At 39.6% G+C, this 20,343-nt stretch overlaps 1 protein-coding gene across 1 annotated transcript in view; it reads right to left on the bottom strand.

Annotated features, from left to right (window-relative positions):
- Window positions 1-767: 767 nt before the first annotated feature.
- The window catches only part of F5 (coagulation factor V), an 80,331-nt gene continuing 60,755 nt past the window's right edge, over window positions 768-20,343 (bottom strand). The window contains exons 15-25 of the mRNA XM_014845145.3: window positions 19,048-19,284; window positions 17,699-17,909; window positions 14,980-15,159; window positions 13,017-13,133; window positions 12,078-12,149; window positions 11,024-11,127; window positions 10,410-10,565; window positions 7,999-8,143; window positions 5,850-6,001; window positions 2,931-3,113; window positions 768-1,215 (exon numbers count right to left, since the gene is read on the bottom strand). Of these exons, the coding sequence (XP_014700631.3) occupies window positions 1,069-1,215; window positions 2,931-3,113; window positions 5,850-6,001; window positions 7,999-8,143; window positions 10,410-10,565; window positions 11,024-11,127; window positions 12,078-12,149; window positions 13,017-13,133; window positions 14,980-15,159; window positions 17,699-17,909; window positions 19,048-19,284 (1,704 nt within the window). The 3' untranslated portion in view covers window positions 768-1,068. The remainder of the gene's footprint in view (window positions 1,216-2,930; window positions 3,114-5,849; window positions 6,002-7,998; window positions 8,144-10,409; window positions 10,566-11,023; window positions 11,128-12,077; window positions 12,150-13,016; window positions 13,134-14,979; window positions 15,160-17,698; window positions 17,910-19,047; window positions 19,285-20,343) is intronic.

Here is a 20,343-nt window from a genome sequence, read left to right as displayed (position 1 = left end):
GTGGTTTGTTCCAGAAAAATAGAGTGCCTCACCGGTGACTGTTTATTCCTTGTGACTTAAACAATGCCAGAAGGCTACCTAGTCTCACAATGTCTATAGGATCATTGGATGCCAAGTTCCCAGGGAACTGAGTGCTGAAAGGGGAAGTTGCTGAGGAAGGGAGAAGAGGAGGTTGGGGCCACAGAGAGAAGGGCACTGAAAGAGAACTTTAACTGCTTGCCAGTTTGGCTAGGGGCCTGTTCTAGCAGGAACAGCTGCATTTGGGCCAAGCGTTCCAGTGCTCTGTTTTATATGTATTAGCTTTCCCTTAGGTGAATCTATGTTTTGAAACAGCTAGAATGAAGCCAGGGTTATACATTGAGTTCTGCCATAGTTATTCTGGTTCTGTTCCATGGCTAATGACACTAATATTGAACATCAATATGTGCAATCAGTTCCAAGGCAGACCAGGCCAGATTCACAAGTCCAACAGGACTACTGAAAATGTGCTAATTGTATCTTTACTCATGGAGGGTCAGAAAAACAATTGTCATGTAGGTAAGACAGGGTATTCTAAGCACTTGTCCTTTCATATGGTAAGATTGTTTTCTTCTCCAGTGTCAAAAAAAACAAACCATTTAAAAATCTTGCTTGTTTCCTTTACTCTTAAATTATATCTCTTTCAAAGAAAATGTAGACGTAAAAGCTATCCAGGTCTATAAATAGTTTAAGAAAGTAATATCTCTTATTAATGTGCATAGCACTTAAAAGAACTATAATGAAGCATGTTAACTACATAAATATTACTTTATATAGCACTTTTAATCATTGTGAAAGATAAGCTATTTTCTTGTTGGTTCTTGATATTTTCCCATTTATATTCAAATTAATGCAGAAATAATAATCATCATCCCACTTAATAGTAGCAAAGTTACATCATAAAAGTTTCATATATAAAATTTTATTCTCTAACAGAAAAAAGGGAAATAGTGGAAAATTATTAATATTTAAAATAGCTATAAAATACCTTGCCTACTCTAATTGGTTTGATATCTTTAAGAGTCCCTCTATCTTTTTGAATATTCAATTCTAGTAAGTATCACAGCCAAAGAGTTCCAGGCGAAGTGCAATACTTTGATTCCATGTTTTTGGAATGATTCGGATAAACCTGGAAATGATTGGTGGGTTGAAAAAGTTCTTCACATGTCCTTTGATATTAGTATTTCCTTCAAAAATCTGAAAGCAAAATATGAGAAAATCTTTAATGATGGTATAATGGGTATAAAAATCTTACAGATAATTTTTTTATCCTTTTAGTTCAAACCGAGGGCATCAAGGAACACATACAACATTATTACAAAGTTGATCTTAGATCAATTATGAAATCACACTCCAGACAGATCTCTTTAGAGATTTCACCTCACCAGTTATCTGAGTTGAATTAGGGAATAATAAAGCAATCTGACATGGTGCTGTGGAGCAGCTGCAAAGCCATCTCTGCCCTTTGCCCCTTTGTAGTTGTGTGACTTTGAGCAAGTTACTCATATTCTCTGATTCCCCATTTCCTCATTGGCAAAATAGGGATAATAAAATTTTACCTCACGGAAGTTGTTGTAAAGATTAAAAAATGTCTGTAAACATATGACAAGTGCTTAGTAAATGCCAGATAGTAGACACCAATAAGTGGTTAACTATTACTAACATTTAAAATAAAATGCAACCATGCACTTTTATTTATCCTTTTTGGCACATGCCCTATGTCCTCAACTAAACTACGTTTTACGCCTTTTTTTTCATCCTCAGCAAATCCCCAAGATTTATGCACAGCAGAAGCTAAATCACTATTTGTTTATGACAATAATCCTTACCATGCTATGAGGTCATCTGGAACAGCAAGAAATATAACAAGCCAAACCAAAGAAACACACAACCAACCCAGGGGTTTAAAAAGAAAGGGAGGTTCAAATTCATTTGAGATAAGTGCTGAGCCCACAGTGAGCCTTCAGTAAATGTCCATCCCCTTCTCCTGTGTTGCTCTTCCTACTGGTTTCATTCCTATTCCCATTCCTGGAATATTAGGCTCATCTACTTAGTGTTGCCTCTGGTAGCATTTTAAAGCCATATAACTGGGAATTTAGGAGTGTAATGGAGTAGTTCAACTTGCAGGAAATTATTCTCCTCATCAGTAAGGATAACAATTGTTTTCTGCTTAATAACAATATAACACTGAAAGTTTTATGGCCATGGGTATTTGATCATCATGAATAACAAGTATATCCAAGGCAACGCTAATGTAGTGGAAGGTTTTCTAGACCCTTGTTATGGACTGCATGTTTCTGTGCTCCCAAAATTCATATGGTGAAACCCTAACCCCCAATGAGATGGTATTAGGAGATGGGGCTTTGGAAGGTAATTAGGATTAAATTAGGTCATGAGGGTAAGGCCTCATGAGGGCCTCATGAGGGTATACACTTATAAAAAGAGGAGGAGATATGGCATCTCTCTCTCTGAGTGGAAGGCCATATGAGGGCAAAACCAGGAACCAGGTCCTCACCAAGAACTCTACTATGCTGGCACCATGATCTCCAGAACTTTGAGAAATGTTTGTTGTTTAAGTCACTCACTCTATGGCCATTCAATACAGCAACCCAAGCAGACTGAGAAAACCCCTTCACCATCTTTCTGAATCAGGACTAATTAAGCCTCACACCATCCACTGGTGTTTTGTTCTCACTATTTCACAGGAGGCTCAGTCAAAGCAGAAAGATAACATGCATAGTCCCTCCCAAGACCAGGGACCTGCAGAGCCAAGATTTAGAAGACTTAAAAGAGATGGTACATGCCAGTGCATATTTGTCAAATGCAAAGAGCTATTTGCAAATGCAGGGTACTATTCTCATCATAGCACAGTTTTCAAATTGCATTCTTTTTGCCAAGATACCATCCCGTACCTTGTCCACCATCGAGGCTTTCTGCCTGTAAGGTTTCCATTCCTCTCCCTGGTCACTGTAGTGAATGGTGTAGCTCTTTACATACATTTCAGAGGACAAAGACTTGCAACCCTGTGTTACAATTGCAGTTATCTTCTTGATTTTGAGCAGATCAATTTGTAACCACTGTTGGTTGTTGTTTGCCTGTGAAAATGATAAGAACACATGGATAAGACAGATATTAAAACCTTTGCTTTTTTAGACCAACATACACAAAAATGCACAGAGCTCACAAGGATTTCTTTTCCGTCTCATCCCTTAGGATTCCCTGTCTCCTGGAAGCCTTCCCTGTCCCTTCTGGTTTGTTGTCACAGCACATATATAAACTTCTACTGGAGTATTTCACACATCATACAAGAATTAGTTGTTTACTTTTTTGTATCCCTTATTCTTTGAGGGCAGGGACTGGCTTAGTTTTGTTTCCAGGTACTTGCCACAATGCTTGCACACAGTTGGTGTTCAACAAATATTGCTGAATGAATAAATGAATGAATTTTACTTAAGAAAAAACATTAAATTTCTAAATTATCTGGAAATATTATTCTCTTAAACAAGTTTGTTAAATACTATGATGACATTTCTGACAGGTTATCTGGGACAGAATTTGATAGTATCCTATCTTTATTTAACTTATTTTAGAAAAGTCCTACTTCCCTTTCCATTGCTAATGTCAAATAGGAGAAATAGTCCAATTTCTTCTTTTCCGATATTTCAAATAAATATAATACTTGAGAGACTGAATAAAGCTATACCTAGGGCTTGATACGGCATAGTGATTATCCTGTCTCTGGCCTAACAAAACGCCTAATCACATGTTTGGTGATATGCACTTGGAGAAAGAGGATCAGAAGGACTAATTGAGTTTTGGAGTAATCTGAGATAAATTTTCACCTTTGGGAGATTTATCATGCCCCACAGTCAATTCTGTGTGAAATAATGAATATTGATATATTTCCTCCACATCACTCGTGTATGTCTGTATGTGTATATATGTATACACAAATGTATATATATGCATATAGTCACGTGCTATATGTATTTTTAAAGCAATTAATCAAATTAAAATGATTGCGTTAGGAGACTTTTTGTTAATTGAGTAACATCCTCTAGTGATATCTGGTGGTATCTTAGTGTGTCTTCAAATCAAGGTTGTACTAGTGATACAGAATATAGATAACTAGAGGAGTTTTGTAGGCATAAAAGAGGTAGAGACCCTCAGTCTGCATGAAGGCCAGCATACTGGCTTAGACTTTCAGCCTCTCCAAAGAGACCCTATAAAGCCATTTCATACTTATAGAATTTTAAGTGAAACAAATAGTTTTGACCTAAAATTCCAGATTTAAAATGATAGCATTAAAACTTAAAATTAGCATTTAATCTTTGGAGCCTTTATTATATCACAAGGACTAAGAGCAAATTATATACAGAGCAAATTGTTTTTAAAGGCTGTAAAACAGAGGGTAGGGTGACAAAGTTATTCCATGAACAAGTCTAAAGGGTCATTTGGGAAAGAGTTAGATGACATCTTCTCTCTTTAACCTTTTCTTATTTTATTTATATTATATAAATATAATGTAATATAAAATTATTACTTTTATTATTTTAACTCAGTCTCCCCCTCTGCAAAATTGCAAAATGAGGTGTTTGGGTTGTTTCAAATGATGAAAGTAACACTGACCTGTTTATCAGGAGAATGGGATTCCCAATTCTGCCACCAGACTCACCTAAAATTATTTAAGCTCCTTTGTGTTTAGACTTCAAGGGAAAAGTATGCACCAGATACTTTGTAAAATCCCTTGCCATTCCAATGTTCTGTGATTCTATGATGGGCCAGAAATGAGGCACCAACATTGCTTCCCAAGACTATCTGTATCGGGTCCAAGCTCTTCTATTTACTCCACTAGCACCATACTTCCCTTTTCCTTTCTGGTGGCATAATTTAAGAACAGGACATGGAATTCTAGAGATTCCAGGGAATTGGAATGTACGCATGTTAAGGGAGGAAGTTGGGAGGATAGAAAATAGGGAACTTGGGTTAAGTTGGTTGACAGGATCATTCTCACATCTGATGCCATTCTGACTTCTCAAGTCAGTTGAAGAAAGAAAAATGAGTCAATAATTAACAGTTATTCTAAAATAAGTTACCTGAATTACTCAGTGGGCTAATATCAGGGGCAATATAACTCTCTGGAAGATGTTTATTAAACTTAGATCACTGATTTTTAACCCTGGTTTTGCAGAATTTTACCATGCCTCCGGTTGTCTAAGGGAATGTCACACAGTTCTCAACAAATGAGAACAAAAAAATTTAAATGGCCTTAAGAAAATGAAAAATGTTACTAAATTCTGGAAGGTGAGGGGAGAAGAAGACAAGATGTTGCAAATCTAAATCATTTATCACTAATAGAAGTTGTCTCAATCAGGAGTCAGCAAACTACAGACCAAGGGCCAAATTTGTCTCACTGCCTGTTTTTGTAAATAAAGTTTTATTGGAACATAGCCATGCTCATTCATTTCCCTGTTGTTTATGGCTGCTTTCCTGCTACAATAGCTGAGTTAAGTAGTTCTGACAGAGAATGTATGGCCCAAAGCCTAAAATATTTATGATCTGGCCCTTGCAGAAAAACGTTTGCCCACCCCTGGTCTAAATCAAGGCTAGACCAAGAACCACAGAGATGATAAATAACTTCTCTCTGAGCCAAAGTTAGAGCTAAAGCTATCAAGTCAATAGACATCCTAGGTTCTCAGACCTAGGATCTTAATCTGCAGAAACAGGAGGTGATACTCTTGCTTCCCAAGCCCCCGTATCCCCTGTAGTAAGGACCTTTGTTTTCTACTAGAAGGCTGAGGGAACTCCATTCACAGTAGGGGATGTTTCACCTTGGCTTGCCAGGCATTCACACGGCCCTGGGCATTAAGGCGGGCATAGAAGGGTTCCCAGTAATCACCCCACCAAGATTTTTTAAATGACGAAGCTGTGATTTGCTTGTTTCCTATCTTTCCACTTTCCATACCCAGCGGCGTGGAGCATCCTGTCAAGAGAAAAGTAATGTGATTAATTAAGCACCACCGATATTCCCCACGTGACGGTTTGTACTGCAGAGGAGACAGGAAATAATTACTACTAAGTAACAACAAAAACAGCTATCACAACATGAACAGTTATCAACCAAGTGCCAACCTCTTTTTCAGGCTTTACATGTATTATCAAATGTTCCTAATTATCTCCATTTTACAAACAAGGAAACAAAAGACAGCAAGAAAAAGTAACTGGCCTAAAATAACATGACTAGAAGAATCAGCAACTAAATTTGAGCCCAGGCAGTCTGACACAGAATACCGTGTTCTAAATATCTAACCCATTTCTCTCCTTGAGTGTCATGGAAACTTCTGTTTTTGCTTTGAGATAGATAATAACTCCTAAACTATATAGGTATATAAAAACATACTCTATTTCTTCTTCTAACAAAAACTACAAAGACGAAGATACAGTGGACCCTTGGTAGTCACATTTAATATTTATTTTCAACCCTTTGAGGGTGATCCATATTATGCACCCTTTAGAATTTTGTCAAGGCATGAATTTGAATGTCATAGGCATCAAGGCTGATCTGTGAGTGTAAGAAACACAGCTAGTGAGTGAGCCCAACTGGCTGCCCATCATCTCTGTGACACTTTGTTCTTGCTAGGAAATCATGCAAACATTTTCTTGAAGTGTTACCTTACTTTATCCATGAAAAAAAAAACAACCTTAAAAAGAAGAAAGCCTACTGCTAATTTTAATTATACAAATATCAAGAAAGTGAGGCGATTTAAAAAAAGGAATGCTTCTTGTATAGAAAATAGCTGTTTTAAATAGATTAACAGAGTAGAATATCACATTTTAGGGTACCTTGCCTCTATGATCTGAATTAACTGCCATTTACATCATAGGAAAGTAAAAAACAATGATTTTTGGAGCTGTTTCAAGGAGTGCTCCCGCCTGTACAAAATTTGCATTTTATATGGGAGATATTAAATACCACTGCTATCTGGCATTGGCAAAGTGCCCATATCCATATCTGTCATGAATATCAGGAGTATACTTTCCCATTATTTACTTTGATAAGAAACTGATTCCAAAGTTCAGCTACTTTCTCCACTGTGAAGCATGACTTCTTCCCTCCACCCTGAGAGAAGGCTCCCCAACAGGTGTGCCACAACAACTTTCAGGTGTGCCTATGTATTGTTCCCTCTCCCACCTCAGTCCTTGAGCAGACAGGTGGGGCCTGGAAGAGACACACGCTGGATTCAATTGCTTCATTCTTTTACCCTAGACTGCTAGACAGGTGTTATCTTCTATATATGTGTTTTGAGAGAAAAATTTTGGAAAGTACTGCTTTAAGAGTCAGAGAAGGAGAATAGTTGATAAGACTCTTAAACATCCTTGTTATATATGGTAGAATTTTATGATGGCCATTTGTGGTTACCTGGATTTATTTATACCACAAGTCACATTACATCCCCTGAAAAATAGCAGCTTACACAGAAAAGACTTGCGTATCTACAGAGGGTGTGAAACAGAATATACAGTACAATCAAGGTTTCAGGAAGTTGGGAAGCAGATTTATATTTCAAAAACATTCATTGAACAACACATATATGCCAATAATGTTGCTATCTACTTTCATTACATTAAAGTCTGAGTGACCTGGAGGACTTTGGAAAGTCATATTTAGTTTGACTCTCAGTTCTTATTGAAAAGGGCTGATGGAGGTCATTCTGAACTGGGGCTCTTCCTTGGAGGATCAGGGCAGTGTCCATATCATCCAGGCTCTGTTCAGAGAGATGGTGCCTGTTCTCTGGCTGGTAGAACCAGTCTCAGTCTAGGTCACAGCGAGAGTTTACCTGAGTGGAACTCCTTTTCACAAAGATTTTTCTAGGAGCCTAAGTCATTGAAGAGAACTAAAGATTCCACCCATTCTCCCATACCTCCCAAATCCTGATTCTCTGAGCTGCAGCGAGGAAATAGTGTCTATTTGTTCCTTACCGTTAACCTCACAACCTTGCAGCTCCAATCGAAGGGCAGGTTTGTTATTGCATCTAGTTGGAGAGATCCTTATATATCTAGCCACAATAGGTGGGTCAAACTGATTCTCTTTTATTGTAGAGGCATCTGAATTGCCATCAAAATACTAGAGGAAAAGAGGAAAGCTTAGTTATATAACAATTCTTTATAAAGTGATTTTATGCTAAAATTTTGATCTAATTTAATATTATAATAAGTTTTCACATGGTCTGAACCAAATCAATTTGGTCTTAAAAAATAATTGGGGCTACTTGCACTTCAGGAAGATGGAATAGATGTACTTTGCCCTATTCCTCTTGCTAAGTACATCCAAAAGCATAAGAAGACTCTGAAAGGTGGAGAGAAGGAGGCAGGCTTCCTAAGGTTCTTGGGGCCCAAGGAGCAACATGGTGGTGGGTTCCTGGGTTTTCTTTTTACCTCATATATCACAGACTTGGACGTGAAGAAGCCAGCCACCAGGATACACCAATGGGTACAGACAAAAGAAGCCCCAGCAAAAGCCTGATTTCTCTAGCCTCAAGACCAGGAAAGTGCAGCCTAGCAAGACAGAAAACTTCTAGACAATAATTGTTCTACTTCAAGCCAAACACCATAGAAAATACTGTGGCCCCTTCTGCACCCACAGCAGCAAAGGTTACGTGGGGAGCCTAGTTTTCCATGCTCTTGAGACTCTAACAAGTCACCCCAACACCATCACTGGGGTTGTGTCAGAGAAGGCCCAACAGGGTCCCAAGACTTTCATCCCCTCCAGCCCCTAATAAGGCTTCTACTCCTTCAGTGTCCGTGGAGACCATCCCATCCCCATCCAGCTGCAAAAAGGAGCAGTCCCCTCTTAGGTGTCAATGGAAGAAGCTGAGTGGGAAACCTGGACTTCAACCTCCACGTGGCAGTAACAAGGCTGTGCCCCATCCCCTTTCCCTGCCAGAATAGTGTCAAAAGAGCCAGCTAAAACAGAAGATAAGAACAGAATCAGCAAGATTGAAAACAGAAAAGCAATAGATAAAAGCAATGAAACAAAGAACCAGTTCTTTAAAAAGATCAAAAAAACTGGCAAATCTCTAGCAAGACTGTCAAAGCAAGAAGAGAAGAGATGCAAATTACCAATATCAGAAATGAAATAGGCAATATCACTACAGACCCTGCAGACATCAAAAGGATAATAAAAGAATACTACAAACAATCCTATGCACATAAATTTAACAACTTGGAGGAAAAGGATCGATTTACTGAAAAACACAGATTGTCCCAACTCACCCAATATGAAATAGATAATTTGAATAGCCTGTAACTATTGAGGAAATTGAATTTGTAATTTTAAAATTCCAAGAAAAGAAATCTCCTAGTCCACATGGTTTCACTGGTGATTTCTGCCAAATGTTTAAAGAATTAATGTCAATTCTAGACAGTCTCTTCCAGGAAATAGAAAAGCATGCTTCCCAATTTTTGAAGCTAGTATTACTCTAATATCGAAACCAGAAAAAGACAGTACAAGAAAAAAAAGACACACCAGCATCCCTCATGAATATAGATGCAAGAATCTTTAAACTATGGACTCTAATTGTCATCTGAATTCCCCCTCCAATACTGATTAGTAAGAACCATAATTTAAGATTTTGTGATCTGTTCTAAGGTCTAGGGCAAATAATTTGTTACTAGCAATAGCTAAATGATAATATAGAAAATAGCAAAATAACAAACTACTTACAGAAAAAATGAAACAGATTCAAGGTTATCAGTATGATAATGGCAGACTGACCCCTTGCATTCAGATAGCTTTCTTTGGAAAATGGGAGAGGGGAGAAGGGGAACAGTTGTGGCTGGTACAGTTGGGTCCTTGGGAATAAGCCTGGCTGAACCCCTGGAAGATCCAGCAGAGGAATGTCACTCCTCAGGCATGGCAGCAAAGGAAGCCTGAAATCACATTGCCTCAGAACGTTATTGGCATTAACATTACTATTCCCTTCAGGTACAGTGGAATAAAGAACAAAATAAAATGTAAAAGTTAGTAAAATAAAAACTCTTAGTGGCCGATTTTTAGCTTGAGCTCCTTAAGGCACAAGACTAAGTATTCTACTCCGCTGTGCACCATCTGCCAATCTGAGAAGTCTAGGCATTTATTTTGATGATAAAGTGACTTTTTTCAAGTTTTGTGGAGTTTTCAAATTTCAGAAGTCAGGCTTATCGCTTTAATTTGTAATATATAGAGCTATCATATTACCACCTTCCTCCATAAGACCCTAAGAAAGCCATTCATATTTCTAACACCCTTTGAATACTTTTAAAAGGTATTTTTAAAAAAGATATTGTCATGGACATGGTCATGGTAACTTTAGGCTGATTCTTGAGACTCAGAAAGAAACATGCACACAGACCATCACATTCTTTGCGCTGTTTCCTTTGAAGATCTGCCAGTTTGTCTGGTCAGAGCTGTAGGCCACATAGAACTCGGTGGTGTAGTAAGACTTCAGGTAGTGTTTGGCTCCTTGGGTCTGGATCCCTGTTAATAGGACTTCCCTTTGCATGTCCACCTGCAATATAGCAAAGCCATAAACAGAACTGTCCTTGTCAACAAGCTATACACTGCCTTAATTCATTGTACAACCAGCTTTCTTTAGAACTGAAGAGCCAACACCTAAGATCTTAACAAACTAATAAAATGGCTAGATGCAATCCATATTTGAGCACAGAGTACCTGGACATGAATCCAAGCTCAATCACTAGCTAGCTGTGTGTGACTTTGGGAAGTTAGTTAATCCCTCTGTGCTTTAGTTTTCTCATCTATAAAGTGGGATATTACTAGAACTAACCTCATAGGGGTCATTTTGAGTATGTGCTTAGAATAGTTCCTAGGATTAGCATTTTATTATTAAAATAGTAATTGCTATTTCCCTAACAACATTGCAAGAATAATAACGAGAAGAAATTATTACATCATTGTCATTTTTATTATTACAATAGCAGTAAATATCAGGTTAATAAGGCATACCTGGATCCAAGGTTTAGAGTCAGATTCCCTTGAAAGTTTTTCTGTGATCCAAGCATTATATGATCCGCCATTGTTTAATCTTGCTAATTTGGGCTCCCAATAACCTAAATTCAAAGGAAGGAAAAAATTTATTCTGAATTTTTAAAAAACATACAATAAATAGTTTCACAAGGGAGTTTAGTCCCAGAGGAAAACAAGATCCCTGGAGGACCTTCTGTTGCAGTTAGGAGACCAGGCGGTTGACAGAGGTCTCAGCTACTAAATCAGTCCACGACAATGCAACTCAGCTTCAGTTCTGTGCTTGGTGAGCTAACCACCACCCCCACCCCTTCTTGCATACCAGTCATGTTTATCTTTTTCTTGGGTATTTTGCTGTGGTTGCTGCTGAGTGTGCCAGCCCAACAGGAAGACATGGGAGGGATTTATGGGAGCCTCAAGATCACTTGCAATTGACATCTAGATCTTGGGAAGGGCTTTGAGGCAGAATGAGGAAATTTAGGAGGATTTCCTGACACATAGTGGGCGATCAACAAAGTTTCTTGAATAAATGAATGTTTGGCACAGCAAAGGGCCCTATTAATGGGGACTATAATACCCGGCCAATAAGACTTTGTGAATCTGGCTGGACTATTACATGTGTGATCAAACTTAGAATGGGGCTGAATGGGGAGAGTTTTGGAAAGGGACTCATGGTCATAAAAATAAGCTATTCATTCCTTGCCCAATCTCTGCTGAGAGGGTGGACTGCCTATGTAGAGAAACCAAGCATCCCTAGCCCTTGGTCTTCCCTGGGAGAGACTCTTTGGGAACATCATACACGAGAAGGGGTGGCAGTGATAAGGGGGTGCCAACAGGCTTTTAGTTCCTGCCATACTTCTTCCTCTACCAGATGAGCCCCAAATGCGGTTGCTTACTGTATTGCAATAGAGAAAAATCTAAAGAAGATCAATGACCCACAGATTCAACAGGCAGCATAGTGATGTATGGTTTTGCAGGCTATATACTGTACAATAGTAGGAGGTTACCTTTCACAGCCTATAATGCTACTACTTACTCATATAGTCAGAAGCCTTGATCTGAGAATCAGCTATGATACCAGTGCTTAATCCCATTGGCATCTTACATTCTAAAAAAAACCAGAACAATGAATAATTTTTGCTTAAAAAATACATATAAGAAAGTAAAAGCTCCATGGCTAGAGATTATACCTCTGGTGGGTCAGTAATTAGATATTTTCACCTACCTTGTGTGGAACTGACTTAAATATGTCTGATCATAAAATGGTAAATGCGCTAGCAAGAATGGTGCTTTAATAGAAATAGTGCCACCCTAAAGGAAAACAACTGAAATTCTGAAATGCAATTAGTTTTTAAACTGATTCCCATCTGCTTGTATCTTAAAATAAGACATTTTACAACATTAAGTACTGTCCCACATAACACTATGTTCTCAAGTTGGCCTGAAAGTTATAGGGTTATTTATGTCCTGATCACAAAAGGGAATACCAGCCATGGAGGTATCTGGATGTTGACACAGTGCTTGGTACTCAACAAATGCTTGATAAATGCTGGATGGATGGATGGATGGATGAACAGATGGAAACTGTATTTCTAGAATACTGAAATGCCAAGTTCAATGACTTTCTCAGTCATTGTTGAATTCCTAGTATCTTTTCTCTCCTCTACTCCAGGAGTCTGGAGAATTTATTACATGCATTTTCTCATGGATCACAAATCATGAAAGAGGATGCTTTGTTTTGGTTCCCCAATTGAGAGGAATGCCTGTGGGTTGAACCATTTGGTTTAAGTTTCTTAGATGATTGATGTTTGCAGTATAATCAGACCATGGGTCAGAATGAAAGCAATTAGTGCTACAGACTATGCCTTGGTCATGTCAGAGTTCTCAGAATTGAATATTTCTAGTCTAAAAGTTGGTAGTATTCTAGTAGCAGGCACTCTCCTGCTAAAAATATCATGTGGCTCTTGGATGATACCTTTGTCTATGATGAGAAATGGAGTTTGCATCCCTGTTCTCTGGTTTTCTCCAACCTCTGTGCATAGGAGCCACCAGCCAGCTTTTGATGCCTTCATTTCAAGAGTTTTAAATGAACCTAAAGTAGAGAGTGAAGGGTAACATTACACACCCAAAGATTAACAAGTTAATATTGGTTGACAGCTATCAAAGAATTCTGAAATAAGAGGCTTTAGAATAGAACCTAAGAGCTATCCATTTTTATTGAGGCAGGGCTAGAGGTGTAACAAACAGATCAAAACAAAACAAAAGAAAACCACACACACATTACTAAAAATAAATTGCCCCAGGACTTAAAAAAATCTCCAACACTCCTCACTAGAAAGGAACTTTCATTTATTTAAATATAATGTTGCAAGTTAACCTATAAATAATACAGTTTTACAGTCCTAAGTATCAAAGCAACCTTGAATGATCCATCACTGGGCCTCAAAAATATTGTAAATATTTCCTTTCTTTATTTCACTAGTTTTTCTTTTTGATATAAGAAAATTAAAATAAAACATCCTCCTCCCATGTTTCGAATTTTCTACGACGTTTACATGTTTGGGTAGGGATGTACATAAATTGTTTCAGAGAATCACTGAAAGAGTGAGATTTCTGAAACCTCTGGTTATCCATTCTGGTATTTAATGTTACCCACTGCCAGTTAATACTTAAATTCTGCTGACTATAACTTGTGACCATTTCTCAGATTGTGAGTAAAAATTAATAGCTGATGGTCATCCTCCTCAAACACACTAAAAAAGGTCTCCAGCCTTCTACTCTCCAATGCGGATATTTAGGTTTGAAGATTTGGATGGGCCAACAGATCCCAGTTTCTCAGTGCTTCTCGCAGACTCATGGCAAGGATGACTGATCTGGTAACACTTGGTGAAAAGTGAGTGAGTTAGACCTAATCCCTTCTGTCCCTGATTTTAGTGGAGTGGGTTTTTATAGCTTAGTGAGTCACTGGCGTGTTTAAAATGAACAAGAACCCTCTTTTCCCCTACCCTTAACCAAAACAGGCCCATTTGGATTTCTGCGCCAAAGCAACTTCCCCATCCAAAGTCTTGTCAAGGGACTGCCTTCACTAGCTTCTCAGGTGGCGTTTGTGGAAGCTAGGCTGCTTGGTAAAAATGCAGGCTCCTGGGCCCCTGCCCTAGATCTACCAGATCAAAGTCTCTGAGAGCAAAATCTCTGCCTTAGCAACTACATTTTCACTGGCTTCCTAGGTTTTTCTTATGCCCATTACAGTTGGAGAATCAATGGCATCTAGCACTGACATCCCTACTCACACACCTACAACACACCTGGATACACCTACAAGCAACTCATTGGTACGTAAAAACCCTTTTTGATGACTGTAGTTTTTTAAACCTTATCATTATTTTGTACAAGAAAAGCTCTAAATACTTTTATTATTCTTTAGCTTTTACAATCACTAAAATTTTTTTTTTCCCTAAACAGTCCCATGAGTCAGTTTAAGATTAAGTTTCCTATAGTCACTTGCCCAAAGTATCAGGGAGGAGTAGAATTCAAGAACTCAAGAATCACAAAACCCTGGTAATTTTCTGACTTCCCTCCCAACAGAAAGCTTTAGCTGTCTCAGCCCTGTGGGATTCATTTTATAATCTGCTTAAGGCTTGGCCTGTGACACACAATGGCTTGGAAGAACCTGCGTTAGACGTGGCATCTCTGTAGAACCAAGTTAGGCCACGCATTGAGCCTGTGTGGTGCTGCAAACAGTGTATGCATTAGCTGACTTTTTTGTGCTCTATGTGCAGTTTTGGAATAGGCTTTGCCCAGGATCTAAGCCAGAATCCATGCTTCACCCCTTAGGAAGTAAATGCACAAGGAGAGAATGAAGGAGAGTTACAGATGCTAAGATTGCCTTCTCTTGCCATTTTTCAACAGGAACCTCTTTTCATTGCCCAGATCTTTACCAGGCAGAAGGGGCCAGACTCCTAACTGGTGCTGTTGAGTGCCATTTTCCAGCAAGGTCTGGCCATGAAAGTGAACGACATGAATGTCTCGGGAGCCGCCCATGTTCAGCAGGTGCAACCTCACCCGCTCTTGCTCGTACATTTTCAGGCCAGGCAAGTTGTAGATCATCCCATTAATGGCTGAAAGAACAGAGAGTTGCAATCAATTAAAAATCTGTGTACACCAGGAGAGAAGCTGGTAAGGAAATATGAGGCATCCCACTCACCACCTATCTTCCTTATTACTCTGCATGCCCAGGCCCACCAGGCATAGTAAGGGCCCACCATATGTCATACTATAGTGAGAAGCGTAATATCAAAGAGAACCACCAGCTCCTTCTCACACAAGCCTATAGCAGAAGTGCGGGTGAACTCCCTTTCCAAGCAGTTTATCACTCTTCCCCTAGACTTAACTCTTCTGCTCTGTGCTTTACCCATTTATCTTTTACATTTATAGTATGAATTTTCCTTTTCTAGAAAAAGACAAAGACTAATATGAGCCAGATAAGTGATCTCCAGTGGTTAGAGGAAAGAGAGTAAGTAAGGGGATATGAACATGTCACCCTATGGCTTCCTTGATTCATACAGAGTTCCAAGCAAAATTAGGAAGTTGGACTTTCTCTTTGGTGTCACCAGCTACCACAGAGATTCATGTTTAGTCTCTCATTTGCACTATAGCTCCTCTGCCCCCTTCCCAGCTTAAATGTCTACAGTTCTCAGGCTTGATCCACTCTCCCCTCAGTGAAATACATGTGTGTCTTTTAAAGCACCTGATAGATTTGATCACCTTAAAAAAATAATACAAAATTTTAAGGATAAACCTTTGTGCCACCATGCATTTAACTGAGACTGAAGTGAGGGAACCAGGCAAGTGAATTTTTGGAGGGAGAGGAGTTGGGTTCATTTTGGTACCCTTAAAATTCTATCAGGTATGGGAGTACCTATCTATACACTCATAACACCAGCCCTTAACCCCCTCATCCTAGTTTCCGTGTAAGAAATAGATCTCCTAAGAATGAAAAGGTCTCAAGTGATTATTAAATCAGAATTGCTAAACCGTTACATCAGGATATGGAAGTGAAGACTCCCAACATAGCGGGTGCTCAGTAAACATTTGATACATTGAGCTGAGTGATGGGATTCATTCATTTATTCACTAGTTCAGCACATTTACTGAGCACAGACTGAAGAAGCCAGGCACTGAGCTAGAGGCTGGGGACTCAGGTGGTCTGCTTATCAAATACCCTGATAAATATTATGCCATGGGGATTACCAAATTATAGACACTTAGACTACAATACATTTAAAACTAAAACCGTACTGGATGCATTTTACTCTTTGAGGAATCAGGAAGCAGTGTATCAAGGGTGCTCAGCAGGTAAAGGGGATAGCCAAGAGACAGGTCTATTTGATTCGGCAGCCTGTGCTTTCCCTCTAGATGGAGAGGTTGTCAGAAAGGTATGCTTCCCACTCCTGAGACCAAGCTCCGTGAGTGGAAAGGCCTAGAGATGGTGGGAGAAGAGAAGAGAAAGCTCTGCTTGGAGTCTATTGGTCAGCTCTCAGTTAACTCTATTCTAGACTGCTTGATAGCATCTTCTTAACCTTGTGTGATAAGCAGAATCCAGATGGTGGGGTTTTAGAGCAGATCATAAATCATATCGTTTGCCTTCTTCTATCCAGAAGTGTTTTTATAGGTGAGATCAGATTGTGTTCCACAAGAATAGAAGTTTAAAGAGGAAAATAAAGTAAAAAAGGGTAGCCTGAGTGTGTAAATGGGCTGCAGGAGGGAGAACAGACCTACTTAGCCTTGATGAGTGGCTGGGCGGGGACGTGGCAGTGAATTGGATGTTGTATATAATGTTTTTTTTTTATTCCTTAAGCAAGAGCAACTTTCTCCTTTCCTATTACACTGAATGACTGACCCATTACCCAAAGCACAGGTCCTTCCTGATCATAATTCACCTCCATTCATCAAACTCTGAAAACAGAGCTTATTAGTCTTCATTTTTTTCCCTAATCCCTAAGTCATTCTCTATGTTGTTCACCAAACCCTAAATTCTGCCTTTCTCTAAAACTGTAATTCAGTTAACAATTTACAGACAAAATCCCTGAATGGATTTCAGAGTAGGTATGCTTTTCCCACTTTTCCACCCAAGTGCTCTCCTGCCACTCTTCTCCCATTACCTACCTACCCTGTTTCCTATCTTACTTTGTTCTCGTGTGCTTCAGAGGCCACCTGTGAACTGCTGAGTGCCAGAACTGTTACAAACATTCTTATTTCAGAAAGTACACATGGGTGATCGCTTTTATATAAATACGTGTTCCCTTAGAGATCAAGAAACAGGTTTACTAACTGTTTAAATTGCAGAATAATGTGACTTCCTTTCCAATTTATGTTACTGACTGCGGCCCCCTGGCTTTTTTGTTGGTTAGCTTGTCAGGGTTTGTTTTGCAGCAGCCTCCATGTGCTGTCTTTCAGGCCTTCTCTGCTCTCTGTTGCCTGCAGTGTCACCTGCCAAGCTACATCAGCCCTCTGAGACACTTAAGGACATAGTTTTAGTTGTAGCTCCTGGTTCCTCAGAAACATCTTGAGTCTAATCTTGTGAAGACCTAAAGGCAGGGTTCACTGTCACCCAGTGTGATTTAGTTCGGAGATTAGAGCAAAGTCAGAGGAATATACCATGAAACTCATGGGAGTTTTTTGCTCCTGAGGATGTGAGACTCCGAGACCTTTTGGGCTTCTTTTCATAGTACCAGCTCTTCTTTTCATCAAAGACCATAAAAAGTAAGACAAATTCTCTCATGTCCACAGGAATGTTGCTCTCCTTATGAAGTGTTCCTTTTTGGCAGATCAGAAGGGGACCTATCAAGCCCGAATGGATATCTTTTTCCTGGAAGACAGTAAGAGCAAACTGCACATATTCTCTCTTCTCGGTATTGTCTTTGCTTTTCTGACAATCACTGATCACATAGAAGAGGAAATCTTCTTAGGGGATTTGAAATTGAAGATTATAAATGAATAGTTTAATAAGCCTGGATATTTATCATCTAATTCTATGGTATTCATATACCCTTCCTCTGATTAATCCTTTATCTCAGCATGGTAGTAATGAGGATGATGAGAATAATATTGATACTATAATAAATACTATTTATTGAGCATCTACTATTATATTTAATATTTTTCCTATAGTATCTTACTTAATTTTGACAACACTCCTATATGGTAAAAATAAATTCATTTATTGAGCAAATATTACCAAGTGCCTGCTACGGCTATGTACTGTTGTCTCATTTATTTTATTTTTTTTTGAGGTAGATTAGCCCTCAGCTAACATCTGCCACCAATCCTCTTCTTTTTGCTGAGGGAGGCTGGCCCTGAACTACCATCTGTGCACATCTTCCTCTACTTTATATGTGGGACACCTGTCACAGCACGGCTTGACAAATGGTGCCATGTCTGCACCTGGGATCCAAACTGGTAAACCCTGGGCCGCTGAAGCGGAACATGAGAACTTAATCTCTGTGCCACTGAGCCGGCTCCTGTTGTCTCATTTTTAACTTTGGAAACCAAGGCTGAGACAGGTCAAGTAACTTTCCTAGGGCCATGCAGTAAATTATAGGATAAGAATTGAAATCTAAGGCTGTGCTCTCTCTACTACGCCCAAAATGAAGGAGTCACGACTTTGCAGTTTTTTCATATAAAAAGAGCAGAAGAAAGCTAATACTTGTTCAAGGAAATTGCAAATAAACATCTTCCTCTATAAAGGCAGTCACTCTAACTGGGGCTGACCATTTAAATAATTTTCACTGCTCTACACTGAAGAAAAGTTTCTCTCTCACAGTCACCTGAAGATCTGCACCAGAGTCCCTAGTCATGGTAGCTGTAGATTCTTGACCACGATCTTTACACATTCCTCATGGAAAGCAAGACAGACATTTAACAAGAAATAATCTTGACCTTGCCATTTTGTAGACTCAGGTTATAAGGTTAGGGGAATGACAAAAACTTTTGATGGATGTACCTACCGGGTTCACTGCTGAGTAGTAGGCCCAAGCGCGACAGGCAGAGCCAGGACTTTCTGGCCCTGATCGCTCAGTGGCATGCCACACATATGTATAACTGCTGTTTGGTTGAATAGCATTATCTTCCTTAAACCATTCAGGAGAGTCATCGTCATAAGTCTTTCCCTCTGATGATTTTTCATAGGAAAGCCCATGGGCATGAAGAGAATATGGTCTGGATGCTAAATTTTTAAAACGAACCTAGAAAAAAGAATGATCCACAAATATACTTAAGCTTAATGAAAATCCAAACCAAAAAATGTCAGCATTACATGCCAAAATGAATGGTTATCAAATTAGACCTAAGATATATTGAATGCTTACAATTGCAAAGTAACATGTATATTATTTCATCTAATTTTTACAGCCATCCTGTGAAACAGGACCTAAGTAGCTTACCCCAGAAACACCAAATCATGTTTCTTTTTAGAGCCAAAGCAAAAGTATTGACATTTTCTACCAATGAAATGATAATGAGAGGTGCTGCACATTTGCAGATGAAGGAAGCCTGGTTCCTGAACCAAGCTCACAATAAGCTTTCAACCTACTGATAAAGAGAGACCCGCACATGTGAATTCAAGTTAAAAATCTGGAGACAGAATGGAGTGGTATCAGCATCATGGTGGAGTAAGCCCTTCCCTTGGGCTCTCCCCTTTAAGATACAACCAAAAGGACATTCATACACCAACAGAGGACATGTACACATCACAAAAGACGTTTGAGAGACCCACGCAGCCATACGCCTGAAGGTGGTAGTGGGGCTGGATCCTCCAGAGGAAGTGAAAGCTGATCCACAGGAGCTCCACGGAGAGAGACAGGCCGCAGTGGCAGGAAGTGTGCAGGTGAAAAGGGCACCCTGCCCCTGCCTGGGACTCCAGCCCCAGAATCATCCAGAGCACGGTGTGGTGAACATGGTAGTGGTGGCAGGGAAAGTGTGCAGGTGAGGGAGGTGCCCCATTCCCACCCAGCACTCCAGCCCCAGGATCGCCTGGACCATGGCCCAGAGAGCTTGGTGGCAGCAGCCAGGAAAGTGCACAGGTGAGGAGAGGTGCCCTATCCCCGCCCAGTACTCCAGCCCCAGAATCATCTGGAGCATGGTGTGATGAGCTTGGCAGTGGCAGCAGGGAAAGGGAAAGTGCACAGTCCTGCAATCGCCCAGAGTTGCATCCAGAGAGACAAGCAGGGGCTGGAGGAACCACTGGGAAAGGAAAGTACCCCTCCCCCTGCCCAGTGCTCCAGATCTGCCATTGATCAGTCACT

Source organism: Equus asinus, chromosome 25 (genome assembly GCF_041296235.1).
Source record: "Equus asinus isolate D_3611 breed Donkey chromosome 25, EquAss-T2T_v2, whole genome shotgun sequence".
Classification (NCBI taxonomy): Eukaryota; Metazoa; Chordata; class Mammalia; order Perissodactyla; family Equidae; genus Equus; species Equus asinus.
This window is presented reverse-complemented; position numbering and strand designations above follow the sequence as displayed.